At 36.9% G+C, this 18552-nt stretch overlaps 1 protein-coding gene across 1 annotated transcript in view; it reads left to right on the top strand.

Annotated features, from left to right (window-relative positions):
• The window catches only part of LOC137248763 (putative trypsin-6), a 497034-nt gene that overhangs the window by 46754 nt on the left and 431728 nt on the right, over positions 1-18552 (top strand). The window contains exon 4 of the mRNA XM_067779668.1: positions 14287-14374. Within this exon, the coding sequence (XP_067635769.1) occupies positions 14287-14331 (45 nt within the window). The 3' untranslated portion in view covers positions 14332-14374. The remainder of the gene's footprint in view (positions 1-14286; positions 14375-18552) is intronic.

Below are 18552 nucleotides of genomic sequence, written 5' to 3'. Positions count from 1 at the left end.
GCGAGTGTTGCACCAAAATTTGCCAATTCATCGGCCTTTTCGTTACGTTCTATCCCTTTATAACCAGAAAGTCGGTACAGATTTATGGTCCGGCTTCAGCAAAGTTTTTTCGAAGCTTCTTTACATTCCATAAGTAAATAATAAAAAAATATCGTGGTTATTTAAAACGACTCTTTTCAAGGACTGTCGTATCGTGAAAATCTGAAGACCAATTAGTTCGTAAAACTAACTGATAATGTCCAAGTATTTCATTAAATTTGAGTTGTGGTATGGCAGACTCAAGCTAAAAGCTGATGACATTCGCAAGTTCTACGAAATACTTGAAGAATGTTAAGTGTTGTGAGTTATTGGAAGTCATTAATGTATGGAGAAATATTCGAGTAAAACCTTTTACTTTGATGTATTTTTATTATGTGACAGAGGAATTTTCTAAACAACTACCAGCCTCCTTGTTTGTACAGCGCGAAGGATAATCCGTTGTTTCTCGCCGGTTTAGTATTTTCGAGGCGTGACATTGTGATTTTAACTTTGAGTTGGGTATTGAACCATTGCTTCTGTCTTTAGGTTTTCCGGGTTTGTGTATTCCTTATATTGCTTGATTATCAGGTTGCCATTATAGTTATTTTCATAACCTCCCTCCCATTCCATTCAATATTCAGAGATGTCAACCTTGCACCAAAATTAAATTTTAAATTATTTGCATCCAGCTTAAGTCAGCGAAATATTAGCTACGTTTTTATCGCTTCCAAAATCTCAGTATGGCTTTCCATATACTGCTCCATTGAGACATAAACTACGCAAAAATCTAAGCAATGGAGGGTGATAATAGCGCACTTAACGAGCTTCTGGTTGGGCTACGTAAAATACAGGCATAAAAAGCTTCCACTGACCATTTGGGTATGAGAACAAGCTACAGCCAGCAAACTGAACTCCAATCGCAAAGTGATTGCTTTTGTTTCTACTTTCCATTATACTGTTTGCTTAACCATTTGTACTTTTGTCATTTCAGCGGTTCAAATACCTTTCTCTTGTAGTTATTTCAATTCACCAGCGCTCGTATAGCAAGCTTGCCTTGTTAGTACAACAAATATCCTTCTCCAACTCATTCCTTTTTCGCCTTTCGTAATATTGTTTGTTTTATTTATAAACATTTCCGGTTTTCCGTTCGTGTTACCGTTTTTTTTCAAGTTTATTTCTTTTTTTTGTTAATACTTATTTATTTTTGTTGTTGTTATCCTTAATGGTTACTGTAGCTTTAAATGATTATGTTGCTATTGCTATTGTTTTTGTTCTTTTGTGATGTTGTGTTGTTGGTTTTGGTGGTGGTGTCTGCGTTCTGTTATCATTTGGCTGGCTGACTGAATGGCTTGGCCTGCTGACTATCCGATTGCTGTCCAATTTGACTCACAGCTTGTATTCATTGAAGTTGGTTGTTGTGTGTCTGATTTAATTGAAATCAATTAACAGTAATGAGGTAGCATTAAAAGCAGATTATTTGGTTGTGGCGGCTGTGTTGATGATGATGGTGGTAGAGCGTTGATCTGAATGACCGGTTGATTCGATGCGTAATGCGTTGTTTATGTGATTTTACTTACAACTTCCAGTTAAACTTAATTCTGCTTGGAATGTTAAGTGTTGTGAGTTATTGGGTAGTCATTAATGTATAGAGAAATATTCAAATAAAACCTTTTACTTTGATGTGTTTTTATTATGTGAGAGAGACTTAGGAAAATACTTATTGCTAATAATAATATGAACTGAGTTATGAGAGAACTTAATTCACGGGATTAGACAATATAAATAAAAGGAATATTTCTTTAAATCGATAGTCTATTAAGTGATTAAATTTGTCCTGTTTGAAGTTATTCGTGGTTGAATTCAGTAATCAAATTTTGATATCAGAAATCTTTATAAAGCTGAAAAGAACTCTAGAGAATCTGTGAGGGATTTTTTGGTCACTTGTTATCGCTCAGTTTCAGGGATATTTCAAATAAATTAAAGTAAATATTATGGAATCTTGTGTTGTTTGATCAGGGCACAAGGAGGGGGAACCTGCGAACTGTACCAACTAGCTCGGCACCAGTATTCTTAACATTGCATATAAGGTCCTGCCAGGTTTATTGTGCGAAAGATTGATGCCAACTGTTAAGTGGACCTTATCAGCGCCTTCAGGCCAGGTAAATCTACCATCGACCAGACTTTCACACTGCGCCAAGTCTTGGACAAAACCTTTGAAAAAAGAATTGCCATACATCACCTCTTCGTCGATTTTAAATCCGCCTTCGGCAGCACGAAAAAGAACTCAGTCAGAATTGGAAAGGACCTATCCGAGCCGTTCGAAACTAAACGAGGTGAGTGATGAGCTGTACGAGTTCTACACAGACATCAACATAGTCCAGCGATTGCTAGGACATGTTATACGAATGGAAGATGATGCTCCAGCTAAGAAAGTATATTTATGGAAATACGCCTATGGAAGCAGTGGGCAGAGGGCGGCACCCCTCCGACGGACAGATGAGCCGATGGAAGGACCAGATGGATAATGATATAAATTCCCTTGGTGTGACAAATTGCGCCAGATAGCCCAAGAAAGAAGGGGCAGGTGCGCTTTGTTGGACGGCTATTACAGTTTAAACGATTAAGCGCCAGTTAAGTACATACCAAAATAAGTAAATGCTACGAACAAATATTTTGCTACACTGAAAACTAACAATATTATTAGAATTTTGAATCGCTTTAAAGTCGTTTTCGTCTCTTTTTCATTTCTACGGCGTTGTGATTATAGTGCTCAAGTCGTGGTCTACGGTTCGAGCCCTTACAGAAATGTTTTAAAGAAATTATGTCGGAAAAACAACAACCAAAATGAGTTTTAATGATGCGACGGCGAGGTCAATTTTTCTCGAGTTTGTAACCGAGGTGAAGAACTAATATGTTTAATAGGGCTACCAGGAGTGAAAATAGTGAGAGGATTAATGATTTCCAACAGCCGTGCTACTCAAAAAGGCCCTCTCTAGATTTTTTTTCTCCTAGATATCACAGAAATGTAACTGGAAAAGTTCCCGATATAACCGACCGGAAGAGCAAGTACTTCATTTGAGCCTGCAATGTAGCCAGGTTAGGTTTCCTGTCCATGAGGATCTCACATATACTGGATGAGTCCGTAGTGTTATTAGAAGTTTTTTTAACGACCAAACTGAAAAAACTTTATCAAAAACCAGGACCTGTGTTATAAAATGACTCCGTTCTCTTAGAAAATACTATAAGCTTTCTAGGACCTTTGCCACTTGCTGTGTCTAGATCTGACAGCTGTGTCACTCCTTCTAGCTGGAGTATTAGCTGGGCAAGCACATGGCACGCGCACAAAAAGTAACCGATCAGTTCCTTCTCCAACCCGCACTTTTTACATCAGTGAACAAGCCTAATTTGAAGGCATGTGACGTCAGTCAAAAAACCTACCATGAATGATCTTCGACACTTTGCAGCCCCGCGATTGGATCCACGCCTTTCGCGCTAACCGATCACGTGAACCTCCTGCCTTTTCTAGATTTCGCCCAATCGATGTAATGTAAAAAGCAGTTCGTGAACAACCGCTTCCCATTCTACAGCACAGATAAATAGGAAGAAGGTTTCAGCAAAATAAGAACGCAGCATCCGCTGAAGCGTCTTACCTGCTTTAAAGGGACAAAAAGTGCCCACGTAATGCCGTAACTTCGATATTTCTCTAGAAGATGAATAGCTTGGTGAAGCAGCACAAATTTATTGTGGTAATAATTTTGGATATTTGTCCACGGAGTAATCGAAAGCACTAGAAAGGTAGAATCCCACCCTTGTGATCACGATGTTGCCAAGCGAGTCTAGTAAACTGCTTCGGCGGGATATTACAATATGGTTGACTTGCTGGCATGAAGTAAAATGGCGTCTTGAGGTGACTGGAGGGAGTTGTTCTTGACCTCCAATTTTATGTCGCGAGGGCACTATTTGAGGTGATGTTCAAAGCGAAGATCCCCAAATGGTCTATTAAACCAGCAGCACATTAAAGTGGCATTGATAATGCTCCTCCTACTTTGTTCGACGTGGTACTGATCCAGAAACTATGGTAGGAAGGGCAGGCGCAGGTTTAAAAACATCGAGATCATTGGACTTAACAAGCGCACAGAAAGTCCTTTTCTCTCATGTCTGGGGAAAGAATCGAAAAGCAGTGATGAAGAGATGAAGCTCTAGAATTATCGAAGAAATTTTCATCGCATTTGCGTGCTCGAAGTAATGTCGTTGTTGACAGCCATGAACGTCATTCATATTCTGATGGTGCATCGGTTGGAGTGTTCTGTAAAAAAGTGCATTAGAAGAAACATGATCCTTTCTGTTATACCAAATACCTATTGAAACACTTACAAAAGAGTTACATATAAGCACCGGTTGTTGTTGTTGCTGCTGTCGATGTTGATTGTCCTTTGCGGGTGCAGATCCGGTACGTTCCGGTACCAAGCTCGACCATCTCGGGAAAAATTTGTTATGACCACATGCGACCTTCTTGGCCATCCTTCCCTCTTATCCCTAGATCCATGAGGAGTTGGGGTCGCCAGAGCCTCGGCTGTTAATAAAGCAAGATTCGACACGGATAGGTGAGTTTGCAAATTGGGTTTGGGGAAGCTATATATTGCCCTGGCAACCTGAAAGAGTTGCGCTACACAACCCTTTGAATCTGGTATTTTAGTCGCCTTTTACGACAGGCATACCTACCGCGGGGATATTCTGACCCCCTAACCCGCTCGGCGAATAAGCACCGTTACCTGTGTTTTCAGGTGGTACGGGTTTCTTTGCGTGCAATTTTTAATAAACAAAAGAACGTGTTTAATTTTGTGCACTGGTTTAAGATCTTATATTACCTTATACGCCTGCCGAGCTATAACTTCTATACGTCATTCAATAAAACAGCGCTTAGGCAAACAATTCGCCAACTCTTTTCGATTCTGTGTTTGTGTCTCCGTTTTTTCTGTTGTTGAGAATAATTTTATTTCAGTAAATGTTTGGTGAAAAATTTAAACAACTCGACAACAGGACGGACAAGGCGACAGCTGTTTCGATTATACCTTGTAAATTTCTCAAAAACCTTGTCTCGCGGATGTCGTATTTGAACCCGCACTTTTGCGATCATCGCACTGTTTAAAAATGCATCCGATCATCACCATCTCTTGCTGTTATTGAAAATGAATTTTTATTGTAAAATTTTTCAAATTCTGTTTAGTTTTCTCAGTGACATTCCGCTCTTAAAATGTTAGTAAAGCATTGTTCCTGTTGTAGCAACACTTCAACCTTGCCTCATATGCGTCGCCCTGCGAAAGGTAAAGTTACAAAATAGTCGTGAAACTAGAGAGTTATCTCTTGTCACTAATGGCAAGTCGGCATACCAATGAGTCCAAATATCTGTTTTATATCATGTCAGATTTTTTAGATAGTTTTTATAAAGACACCTTCTTATTCAAGCTAGGGGGCGGGTACGCGGCAAGCAGTTATTTCTTAGGGTGTTCGTAAAGCAAAACTTCTTCAGAAACCGTTCGTCGCTGATACAGTATCCTCCCGGAAGAAATTGGGGCCTTCAACGTGAGCCTAACCTTTACATAGCTGTTCTCCAGTTTAAAGTCGTTCATGCTTTAATAGTACTCCCCTCTCGAATTGTTTTCACTGCATACTTACTTACTTACTTAATTGGCGCTTAACCGTCTAAACGGTTATGGCCGTCCAACAAGGCGCGCCAGTCGCTCCTTCGCTCCGCCAACCGGCGCCAATTGGTCACACCAAGGGAGTTTAAATCGTTTTCCACCTGGTCCTTCCAACGGAGTGGGGGCCGCCCTCTACCTCTGCTTCCATAGGCGGGTTCCGATAGAAACACTTTCTTGGCCGGAGCATCATCTTTCATTCGCATAACATGGCCTAGCCAGAGCAGCCGCTGCGTTTTAATTCGCTGGACTATGTTGATGTCTGCGTATAGCTCGTACAGCTCATCATTAAATCTTCTTCGGTACTCGCCATCGCCAACGCGTAGAGGTCCATAAATCTTTCGAAGAACTTTTCTCTCGAACACTCCCAAAGCCGCTTCATCTGCTGTTGTCATGGTCCATGCTTCTGCCCCATATAGCAGGACGGGTACGATAAGTGACTTGTAGAGTATGATTTTCGTTCGCCGAGAGAGGACTTTACTTTTCAATTGCCTACCTAGTCCAAAGTAGCATTTATTGGCAAGATTGATTATTCGCTGGATTTCAGTGCTGATGTTGTTGCTAATGTTGATGCTGGTTCCCAAATAAACGAAGTCTTTTACTATTTCGAAATTATGGCTGCCAACAGTAGCGTGGTTGCCAAGGCGCATATGCGCTGACTCTTTGCTCGATGACAGCAGGTACTTCGTTTTGTCCTCATTCACCATCAAACCCATCTTTACCGCTTCTTTTTCCAGCTTGGAGTAAGCAGAACTAACAGCGCGGGTGTTTAGGCCGATGATATCAATGTCATCAGCATATGCCAGTAATTGCACGCTTTTATAGTATATTGTTCCAGTGCGGTTAAGTTCTGCAGCTAGTATAATTTTCTCCAGCATCAAATTAAAGAAATCGCACGATAGAGGGTCACCCTGTCTGAAACCTCGTTTAGTTTCGAACGGCTCGGAGAGGTCCTTCCCAATTCTGACTGAGCTGATGGTGTTGCTTAACGTCATTTTGCACAGCCGTATAAGTTTTGCGGGGAAACCAAATTCAGACATAGCGGCATATAGGCAGCTCCTTTTCGTGCTGTCGAAGGCGGCTTTAAAGTCGACGAAGAGGTGATGTGTGTCGATTCTCTTTTCACGGGTTTTTTCCAAGATTTGGCGCATTGTGAAAATCTGGTCGATGGTAGATTTACCAGGTCTGAAGCCGCACTGATAAGGTCCAATCAGCCGGTTCACGGTGGGCTTCAATCTTTCGCACAATACACTTGAAAGGACCTTATATGCGATATTAAGAAGGCTGATTCCACGATAGTTGGTGAATTTTGCAGTATCCCCCTTCTTGTGGACTGGGCAAAGAACACTTAGATTCCAACCGTCGGGCATGCTTTCGTCCGCCCATATTTTGCTAAGAAGCTGCTGCATGCGCCTTACCAACTCCTCGCCGCCGAACTTGAATAGCTCCGCAGGCAATCCATCAGCGCCCACGGCCTTGTTGTTTTTCAATCTGGTTATTGCTATTCTAACTTCGTCATAATCGGGCGGGGGGACATATATTCCATCATCATCGATTGCGGGATCGGGTTCTTCATCTCTGCGCGGTGAATTGCTGCCTCCATTTAGGAGAGCAGAGAAGTGTTCCCTCCATAATCTAAGCACTCTCTGGACATCAGTTACAAGGTCACCGTTTTCATTCCTACAGGAGTTTGCCCCGGTCTTAAAACCTTCCGTCTGTCGCCGTATTTTTTGGTAGAATTTTCGGGCGTTATTCCTGGTGGCTAGCAGCTCAAGCTCCTCGCACTCGCGCCTTTCTGCTTCTGCTTTTTTCTTCCTGAAAAGGCGTCTCGCTTCCCTTTTGAACTCACGATAGCGTTCACACACTCCTCTTGTCGCGCTCGCTTTTAACGTAGCCCTGTAGGCAGCGTCTTTTCTTTCGGTTGCAACGCGGCATTCTTCATCATACCAGTTGTTTTTTCGTGGCCGCCGGTAACCAATTTTTTCCTCGGCGGCAGTATGAAGTGCTTTGGAGATATGCTCCCACTGCTCCTGTATTCCTTCAGGATGAGTTGTGCCCTCAGAGAGCAGGTGTGAGAGTCGAGTTGCGAAATCATTGGCAGTCTGTTGTGATTGAAGCTTTTCGACGTCTAGCTTTCCTTGTGTTTTTTGTTCCTTGTTTTTAGCCGCGTTGAGGCGGGTGCGTATTTTGGCTGCAACGAGATAATGGTCCGAATCGATGTTAGGTCCTCGGATCGTTCGCACATCTAAAACACTGGAGGCATGCCGTCCGTCTATCACAACGTGATCGATCTGATTGCGAGTATTTCGATCAGGAGACAGCCATGTAGCTTGATGTATCTTTTTATGCATGAACCTCGTGCTTGATATGACCATGTTTCGAGCACCGGCAAAGTCAATCAGCCTCAGTCCGTTAGGAGAAGTTTCATTGTGTAGGCTGAACTTTCCGACTGTAGGGCCAAAAACACCTTCTTTGCCCACCCTGGCGTTAAAGTCGCCAAGCACGACTTTTATATCATGACGGGGGCAGCGCTCGTATGTGCGTTCTAATTGTTCATAAAAAGTGTCTTTCACCTCATCGTCTTTCTCCTCTGTCGGCGCATGGGCGCAGATGAATGATATATTAAAAAATTTTGCTTTTATTCGAATAGCGGCGAGACGCTCGTCCACAGGCGTGAACGCCAGCACTTGGCGACAAAGTCTCTCTCCCACCACGAATCCGACGCCGAAACTGCGCTTATTCGCATGGCCACTCCAATATATGTCACAATTTTTGATCTTCTTTCTTCCTTGCTTCGTCCAACGCATTTCTTGGATGGCGGTGATGTCAGATTTTGCTTTGACGAGGACATCAACCAGCCGGGCATCTGCACCAATCCCATTCAGGGAGCGGACGTTCCAGGTGCATGCCCTCAATTCATTGTCCTTCAAACGTTTGCCATGGTCGTCATCAATAGAGAGTGTATTTATCCGAGGCTTGTTGTTATATTTCATTGGAGTATGGTTTTACGTGGCGGGTCCCAAGCCCAGCGCACAACCCGCTCAGCGGGGGTGAAAATATTACTTGGCACGTTTATATAGCGAGCCGCTTGCTCCAAGACAGACGCCCGCTTGCAGCCGCACCTAGAGGTGTACAGACGCTGCCGATGAAATCTCCCCCCGGCTAGCCCTTAAACCGATTATGTCAGAGTGGCCTAGCCAGGTTGTCGCCTTCTCACTGCATACATACCTGTTAAATAGGCAATACAATAAAAATTGTTATTATTATACCTACGTTATAACATTTTTCGACTTAATTAACCTAAAGTAAAGCTAAATGATGTCTTTGACTTAAAGGCAGGTGGGTGATATTTGTAAAAGTTCTACGTAAACAACCAATATGCTCTGAGTTATTTACCTGGTAAATGAAACAGATAAATGGACATAATGAAACTAAATTCGTGAAAAAACATATGTTTGCAGCTAAAAATATATGTGCGTGGATATGTGTGCCATGATATGAAACATATTTTCATTACCTTGAATATGCACAAAATAGATGTATGTTAGGGTGTGCCAATTTTTATTGTCACATTTTTCTTACCAGATGTACATAGACTATTCATCGACAGAATTTTGAAAAAGATTGTAATAAATGAGTGAGTCAATTTGGAAGACTTTTTCGCTTCAAACTGTTCATCATTATTTCATGAAACTCAATTAGCCTCTTTAGGGAGATATTCGCATATTCTTAGCATAATGTCAAAGGATATTTTTTATTTAAATTGCACTACCTGTAATGTTTTAGATAATGGGAATAACGTAATTTAGGTTGCAGTGCCCATTTAGCGGCACCAGATAGAATTAACTGCCATTGAAGCGACAGCAGATTGAATTAAGTTCTTTATTCAAAAGTTGTTTTCTTTTATACAAAATTTCTATTAGCTAAAATACTTACTTACACTAATACTTAAAAACTAAGTATAACACACACATACATTCAATTCAGTTCCCTGGGAACTGCATTCTAAGCATAAATAAAATTAGTTGTGGAATCTGCAACGCAAGCACAAACGAATCATATTAATAATTTGTCTACAGGTAAAGGCTTGTCGCGAGCAAGCTCCAAACAGTAGCATGCCAAGTTTCAGGTTACCACGGTACACGGTGTACAAAATATATGTTTGTGCAAATGAATGAATGTGTCAATTGAATCTCAGGCCGTACCAAAGCGAGCCAAAACATATGTATGTACAAATGTATTAATATGTATGTAAGAGTCAATGTATTTTAAGACATTCCAAAACGGGTTGAAATATATGTTTGTACAATTGAATGAATAACTTAATGATTGAGTGCTACATACCCTAATATGTATACAACTATATGTTCATAAAATAATTTTGGTCAAAGAATTGTTTGTTAAAGAGGCTTAAGTTAAATGGAAAAACTTCCGAGTCAATGAACCGCATATAGCATACGAAATCGAAAACGAAACCGAACGTTGCCACTATTACGACCGTTGTTGTTGTTAGTGCTGTTTCCTTTGCTGGGGTGTAAGCCAACTATCCCCTTACTTAGTGTTGCAATAGAAATGCAGTACACAGCAACAACAACAACAACCAAATATAATGTGCAAGTGGAAAAAGAGTAGCATCTGTCATTTTTGTTTGTTTGTTGTTATCGCGTAATGTAACCGAAAATCGTCGTCGTAGACTGGTATTAGCAAACCTCAGGAAACACAAACATACGTGCGTACATATATATACAGCTTGTTTCAGAAAAACTGAGTACACTGCTGAATATTTTAGAATATTTTTTAAAAATGCCTTTCTGATAATTTGTTCCGAAACAGCTCATCTTAGTCATAAATTTATTGCATTTATGCGCGGATTAGGCTGTTTTTAAACCTACTCTGAGTAAGGCGTAGGCCGTGGTCCCGTTGCATCTACTTCCCCTCATCTAATCTCCGCCCCTCTCTTTTAACATAGTCCTTATTTGCGCTTCTCCTCTTACACTCTTCCATCCTTTTCATTTTTTATTCAACTTCATCTTATTCTTGCTGTTGTTGTTGTTGTTTTGGTGATAAAGACACTCCCCAAAGATTTTGGAATTATTATCGATGTTGATGGCCCTTTGTTGGATATAGATCCGGCACGTTCGGGTAACAAGCACCATTAGGGTATAAGTTCCATGATGAACTTGATATCGCCAGAACTAGAGTTGTGCTTTTTCGTTCATTTCAGAGATTCGATTCTTTAGTTCTTTTTCTGATGAACGAACAAATTGTTCTTTTTGTTCATCTGTTCTTTTTTGTGTTTAAGCAAATTTGTTCACTGCTGCTTGCACCCGCGAAAAAAGCCAACAAGTATAGATCAGGGTGTGTATGCAGTAATGCTTTGTGTAGGTATATTTAAATGTGTTATGTAAATAATTTTCTTGTCGGCTTGAGGTCCAATTTTGTAAATAAAATTTTTCAAAAATTGTTGAGTTTTTTCCTTCAATATATTTCGGTTACCTACTGTAACCGTCTTCAGGATTAACTATAACAATATAAAGAAACATAAACAAAATAAAAATAACAATTGATATCAAAACAAACATTCATAAACAACATTATTTACATACATTATTTTACGCGTCTTCACTGCTTAACGCGGAGTTTTGTACTGTCCGTCTGTTTGTTATCAAATGTCTGTAGGAGCTCGCGCAATTATCGATGTCCGTCTTGTAGTTCATTCTTATGCTGGTCGGTGTGTTAATTATATGCAGCATTTCCAGTGTAAATCTTTTGTTATAATTGGTTTCTTGTTGGAGTATCGTCGTTTTATCAAAGTCTGGTAAATGGTTCTTCGTTGCACAGTGTGTCATTAATGCTGTTTTTTGGTTAATAGTTTCATGACAATATTTAAAATCGGATTTATGTTGCGCTAGTCGAGATTTTAATTTTGCTTTCGTTGTTCCCACATATATGTTATTGCATGATTCTGTTTTGTTTCCATTACAAGGGATTTTATAGACAATATTACTTTTTCTGTTTTAGGAATTTCCGATTTCGTTTTGTTAAAAATATTTTTCAATGTGTTTATTGGTTTGTGAGCTATCTTTACTTTTTCTCTATTATAGCAATCGGATTTTGCTAGACGCTCTGACAATTTTGGTACATATGCTAGCGATTTGAATATTTTTGTTTTTTCGGATTCACGTTGACTCGTCTGTGATAAACTTCTTTTTATTAAGGTTTTGATAAAATTGTCAGGAAAGTCATTCCTTTTTAATATTAATTTAATTTCTTCTTTTATTTCCTTGTGGTAAGTGTCGTCTGATATTTGTAACATACGTTGTATACAGCCCATTGCTGTATTCATTATCATCTTTTTTGGATGTTTTGAATAAAAATTGATGATTCGTCCGGTAGATGTTGATTTCTTATACCACTTGAGCTTTAATTGGTTTCCTCGTCGAATAATAATTGTGTCGAGATAAGGTAATTTTCCGTCGTCTTCGAGTTCTGTTGTGAATTTTATATTTTTGTCAAATGAATTTAATGCATCAAGTGTACTTTTTACGTCATTTTCATTTATAATAGAGAATAGATCGTCCACATATTTGGTAATGCATCTTGGTGTTCAAGTCAATTTTGCAGTTGTATTTTCCAATAATTCCTCCATTACGATATCTGCGATTACTGGTGAAGTCGGCGATCCCATCGGTAATCCTTTTAGTTGTGTGTATATTGTCTCTTTAAACTTAAAATATCTGTTTTCTTCTATACAGAATTTTAATACTTCCATAAATAGTTTCTTTGGCATTTTCGTATGTTTTTCTATTATCGCCCATTTTCTTATTATAATGTCAAGTGCTAGCTGTGTGGGTATACTGGGGAATAGCGAAATTACGTCAAAAGATATAAGTTTTTCATCGTCATAAATATATGAGTTATTTATCTTTTCTTTGAACTCTAGCGAATTTTTAATATTATATATGGAGTTCGTCATGACGTTTTTTAATATGTCGGCAATGTATTTACATAAATGAAATGTGTTATGAATAAATAAGTTAATATATACATATATGTTTAATTAACTTCAAAAAAGTTACAAATTTCGGATGATCCAGGAAACTGAAAGAGTACAGACACAAAAAAAAAATATATATGATCTTTCCAAGTTTAATAAATGTAATTAGTTTCTTACAAAAGATGTTTTTCATAATTAGTCCATACATATATTGTTGTAGCAGTGCCACACACAAAGATGACCACACATACCTTTAGTGTAAGTGGCATCATCGACATTCGTGCTCAGAATTTCTGCGTATGTATGTATAAATTTACAATGTTCGCGAACGAGAAGTGAGAAAGAATAACATTAGATAAAACGAACTAAAGGAACAAATGAACTAAAAGAACAAATAGAACCGAAATCGAAGATCTAGTTCACTTGTTCAGTTGATAGACCCGGTAAATTGAACAAGTTCAGAACGAAACCACCCAACTCTAGCCAGAACCTCGGCTGATAAAGCACAGGGTTTGCCTCGGGTGAGTGAGGTTTTCAATTAGGTCCGGGAATCTATATATTGCGCTGACATTCCCTTGAAAGTGTTGCGATACTCAACCCCCCGAATCAATTTGGTATTTTAGTCGCCTCTTACGGCAAGCGTATATTATAAGCCCCTTAACCAGGTTATTTTTGTTTTCTGTCTTCCTATATCGCACTGTTATTAAATTTTCCACTCTTCGCCTTCCGTAGAAATTGAAATAATTTTGAGAAATTTGCTTACTAGGATCGTAACCCTGCAATATCGGACAGCCAATCTGCTACGGAAGTTTTATCGGTTTGTTAGAGATGTTTACGAGGTATAGACGTGTTATCGATTTGATATCGAAATGGTATAAATTTGCTATCGACAAAAAAGTTTACGAATGAGTTATTGATTTTCATCGACCAGTTATCGGGTTAATATGGAAAAGTTATCCATCTTTTATGGAAGAATTATCGCTTTTTAATAAAAATTTATATTTTTGTTATCGGAGTGTCAACAGTTTGTTATCAGCGCCGTTTAGTTACATATCGAAGTTTATCAGTACTTGATACTAGTATTTCTAAACTATTCATTTGTGACTTAACTTATTATTTTGTCGACAGCTGTACAACAACATTCTAATATATTAGTTTACTTATGTACACATAAGGATACTCTAACAGAAGTGAAAACAAGACTGGTTTCCGCAATACAACATAACATTGGTCAGACCTACAATACAAATAACAACATCAACGGACAATAAAAAAAAAACAAAAACAAAATTAACCTAAAATATATTTCGATGCTAGTTTTAGTTGTAAATTGGAAACGTAAACATTGAATTGCCACTAACTCCGAGTTTTCTCTTTGGCATGTTGGGGGCGTATGAGTGATGCGTTTGCTTTACGTATTTATTTGCATTTATCTAATAGTGTGGTTGTTGTTGTCAATGTTGCCATAGTTGAAATTTATTTAGTTATTTATTATGTTATTTACTTATTTAAACTTAATCAAATTTCATACCAAATAACCAACATGTTTTATGGTTTTTCTTGTTGTTGCAGGAATTGTACATTTGTGTTTATAAGTATAAAGGATGCTGTCTGTGAGAAATTCAATTTCCTCTGAGGCTCTCTTACTGTAGTTATTTGTGTAAGTATTCACTAAATCTGTTGGCACTTTTCACATATGCACATAAGTTTAAATGCATATATCCAAGTTAATATATTTGTTTAATCTCAATTTGAGAAGTATTTGAGAAGTTTTTGAAAATGAACCCTATTTTCAAACCTCAAAGGTTAGTTCTCAAATGCATAGCAAATAAAAGCTGAAAGCATTCTTAAAGGTTGCGGAATGTTTATGGGGAAGGGTGAAATAAAGTCAACGCGCTACCGTCAATTGACAATAAGACCACTTCAAATGGCCACAAAGTCAATTAAAATTATAACCATAGAAATGGTCTCAACGTCAAATTTTAAATAATTATTATTATTAAATGAATGTCAACGATATTGATTTTATAACCATCTTGCATTTCCGATCATAAAGTCAACTGTGTTTTTCTGAAGCTGTAATAAAGTCAATTATTTTGTTCCGCATCTCCTTATTATTGTTGAAGCGAATAAAAAGATATATTTTTGTATTTAAAATTTTCGAATACGGTGCTGCCTTTTCTACATTTTGGTTCCATTGTAGTGGAAAATTGGATAAAGACTGGTCCAATTAGGCCCTCCCTAAGATAAAAAGGACTTGTTTAATTTAAAAGTTTACAGAAAATTGCCAATAAAAAACCAATCTTGCGAGAGTTTTTTGCTTTTGTGATGACTTTAAATTGGCTGTAAAATCAAGTTAACGAAGATCATAAAGTCAATTTACCAAATCTACCTTGTGCAGTGGCCATAAGGCCTATTGGCCTCATGGCCATTTGAAGTGTACATAACGGCATTTGAAATTTTGGACATTGATTTGCAAGAAATATCATTTAACTTAAAGCAAGTTTCATTTCATTTGGAAAAAAAGTTTAATTGGATTTGATAAAAGTTTCACTTGACTTGAAAAAAGGTTATTTAATGTGAAAAAAAGTTTCATTTGATTTGGTAAAAATTCATTTAATTTGGTAAAATAATTTTTGTTGTTATATCGGCCTACTGATTTTAAGATCGCGGGTTCGAATCGAGCTCAAGGCCTAACAATAATTTTTTTATCATTATTATTGTTATGATAATTAAAAAAAAAAAAAAAAATTTATCATAACAATAATAATGATAAAAAAATTATTGTTAGGCCTTGAGCTCGATTCGAACCCGCGATTTGGTAAAATGTTTCATTTTACTTGAAAATGTTTCCTTTGCTTTGAAAAAAAACTAACTGGATTTGATAAAAGTTTCACTCGAATTAAAAAATTATAAAAAGTTTAATTTGACTTCAAAAAAGTTTGATTTGATTTGAAAAAAAACCCATTTGAGTGAAAAAAGTTTCATTTGGTTTGGTAAAAAGTTTCATTTGACTTAAAAAAAGTTTCTTTTGATTTGAAAAAAAAAAAATAATAATAATAATTGGATTTGATAAAAATTTAATTGGAATTGAAAAAAGGTTCATAAGATTTGAAAAAGTTTCGCTTTATTTTAATAAAGTTTAATTTGGTTTGAAAAAAGTTTAACTTGATTTGTAAAATTTCATCAGATTTGAAAAATAGTTTCTTTTGATTTCAATAAAGTTTCATTTAATTTGAAAAAATTTTCATTTGATTTGAGAAAGGTATAATTTGATTTTGCAAATAGTTTCATTTGACTTGAAAAAAGTTTAATTTGACTGGAAAAAAGTTTCGTTTGTGGATTTGATAAAAATTTCATTTGAATTTAAAAAAGTTCCATTTGATTTGAAAACAATTTCGTTTTATTTTAATAAAGTTTAACTTGGTTTTAGAAAAGTTTAATTTGATTTGTAAAAGGTTTCATCTGATTTGATAAAAGTATCTCTTTTGCTTTGAAGAAAGTTTTATTTTATTTGAAAAAAGCTTAATTTGATTTGTTAAAAGTTTTATCAGATATGAGAAAAGTTTCTCTTTTTATTTGAAGAAAGTTTCATTTTATTTAAAAAAAAAAAAAAAAAAAATTATTTGACTTAAGAACACTTTACTCTGATTTGAAAAAAGTTAATTTCATTAGAAAAAAGGTTAATTTGGCATAAAAGAAATTTCATTTTATTTTATAATTTGGGAAAAATTTAAACAACGTGACATCAGGACGGACAAGGCGACAGCTGTTTGGATTATACCTTGTAAATCTCTTCACAGCCTTTCCTCTGGGAGTGGGATTTGAACCCGCACTCCTACGATGGTATAAGTGTTACAAACGCATTCAGCCACGTCATGCCTTAGTTGTTGTAAATTTTTTTCCCAATTGCCTACTTTGTATATTTTATATTTTACACACTACATACTTTGTATGTAATTATGTGTTAAAGTTATGTTTGTTGGAAAAGCGGTTTTCAAAGAAATTTGGTATTGTTGCTGTTTTTGTTCTATTTATAGAACTACAACGAATTAACCAAATGTTGTCCATTTGTATGAGTTAAGCGGGGATTGCCCGTATTGCTTCTATAAATAGAACAAAATCAGCAACAATACCAAATTTCTTTGAAAACCGCTTTTCCAACAAACATAACTTTAACACATAATTACGTACGAGGTATGTAGTGTGTAAAATATAAAATATACAAAGAAGGCAATTGGGAAAAAAACTTTACAACAACTAAGGCATGACGTGGCTGAATGCGTTTGTGATACTTATACCATCGTAGGAGTGCGGGTTCAAATCCCACTCCCGGGAGAAGAGGCTTTGAAGAGATTTACAAGGTATAATCCAAACAGCTGTCGCCATGTCCGTCCTGATGTGACGTTGTATAAATTTGTCCCAAATTATAAAATAAAATTATAAAATTAAAAATTGCTTCGAATAAATGTCTTCATACATTTAAAGCAATACGGGCAATCCCCGCTTAACTCATACAAATTTCGTTTGATTTGAAAAAAGTTTGATTAACTTGGAAAAATGTATTGTTTTTGAAAATAATTTAATTTGATTTGAAAAACAATTTGAATAAAAAATTTGGAAAAATTTTAATTTGTTTAAAACTAAGTTTCTATTCACTTGAAAAAAGTTTCATTTGATTTGAAAAAAGTTTAATTTGTCTACAAAAAGTGGAATTTCAGCTGAAATCTCACCAATTCGTTCTCATATTAATCCATCTCTCTCTTAATATCACCAATCGATTTCGATTTCATTTAATTCCGACTATGTTTGCCCACAATTTAAGAAGATGAAAAGTCTCAATTGAGAAATAGCGAAAATTCTAAACTGAAAATCTGTCTTTTAGATAGAGAGCGCTATCAACTCTAGATCTTCATTTCTGAACTTACTTTTGCGAATCGATGATAAAATTTGTTCTCACAATTCTCACATAAGATTCAAAAAATTTGTTTATTGGGTTGTATAATAAGTGTGTGCATGTGGAAACAAGAAAAAGCTGTAATAAATACCAGTAAATTTACTCGTAAATATGACGACAAAGCAATATTACCGCTCATATCCGGGTCGTGTGTCATAAGAGTATGAAAGATTTTCCTATTTTACTGCTTCTCAACTACTTAAAGTGCATGTGTGTGTATGCTTAACACATAATTCTGTAGCAATAATGTACGGTTTGTGTGGAGAAAGTGGTAATTTTGGTTTGGCAATACTTAAGTGTGCATTTATGATTGTCATAAAAATGGTAAATGCGTTATGTTTATTTGCTGCAAAGATGATATGAAACATTTATACGATATGCAGGGTGGGCTTATTATAAGAGTCCGTTCAAGTTAAAGAGAAATTCAAGTTATTAATAACAGTTTTTTAGGCATACTACGTTTCGATATCGGATGTGGGACTCAATTTTGAATTGCTATACACTCAAACTTAGTTTCCTACAGTCAGCACTTTTTTCCACACCGTATAAAATTATTTCAGCTACGTAAGCGCAGCACGTGAGCTTTTTGGCTGCTGTAATATCATTGAGATAGGCTACCATCTTAACGTTACGCGAGGAGAATATTCCTTCCATATCTGCTGATCATATCATCCAACGCATGGTTTGATCACCAGGTGATTCCTGCACTGACCTTCGCTGTTGTGCTAAATGATCGAAAAATATTTGATACGCCCTACTTAGGCAGCACAGTGTTTACACTTCACACTTTTAACGTTGCTAATTTCATAGAAATATTCACTGAAGTAGGCAGTTTCAGTTGGAAGTTCGGTCAGATAAAGGTTTACCTCTCCAGCCATGGC

This window comes from Eurosta solidaginis, chromosome 4 (assembly GCF_040869045.1).
Source record: "Eurosta solidaginis isolate ZX-2024a chromosome 4, ASM4086904v1, whole genome shotgun sequence".
In the NCBI taxonomy this organism is placed as follows: domain Eukaryota; kingdom Metazoa; phylum Arthropoda; class Insecta; order Diptera; family Tephritidae; genus Eurosta; species Eurosta solidaginis.
The sequence above is the reverse complement of the archived record's forward strand: the minus strand, read 5'-3'. Positions and strand labels throughout refer to the sequence as shown.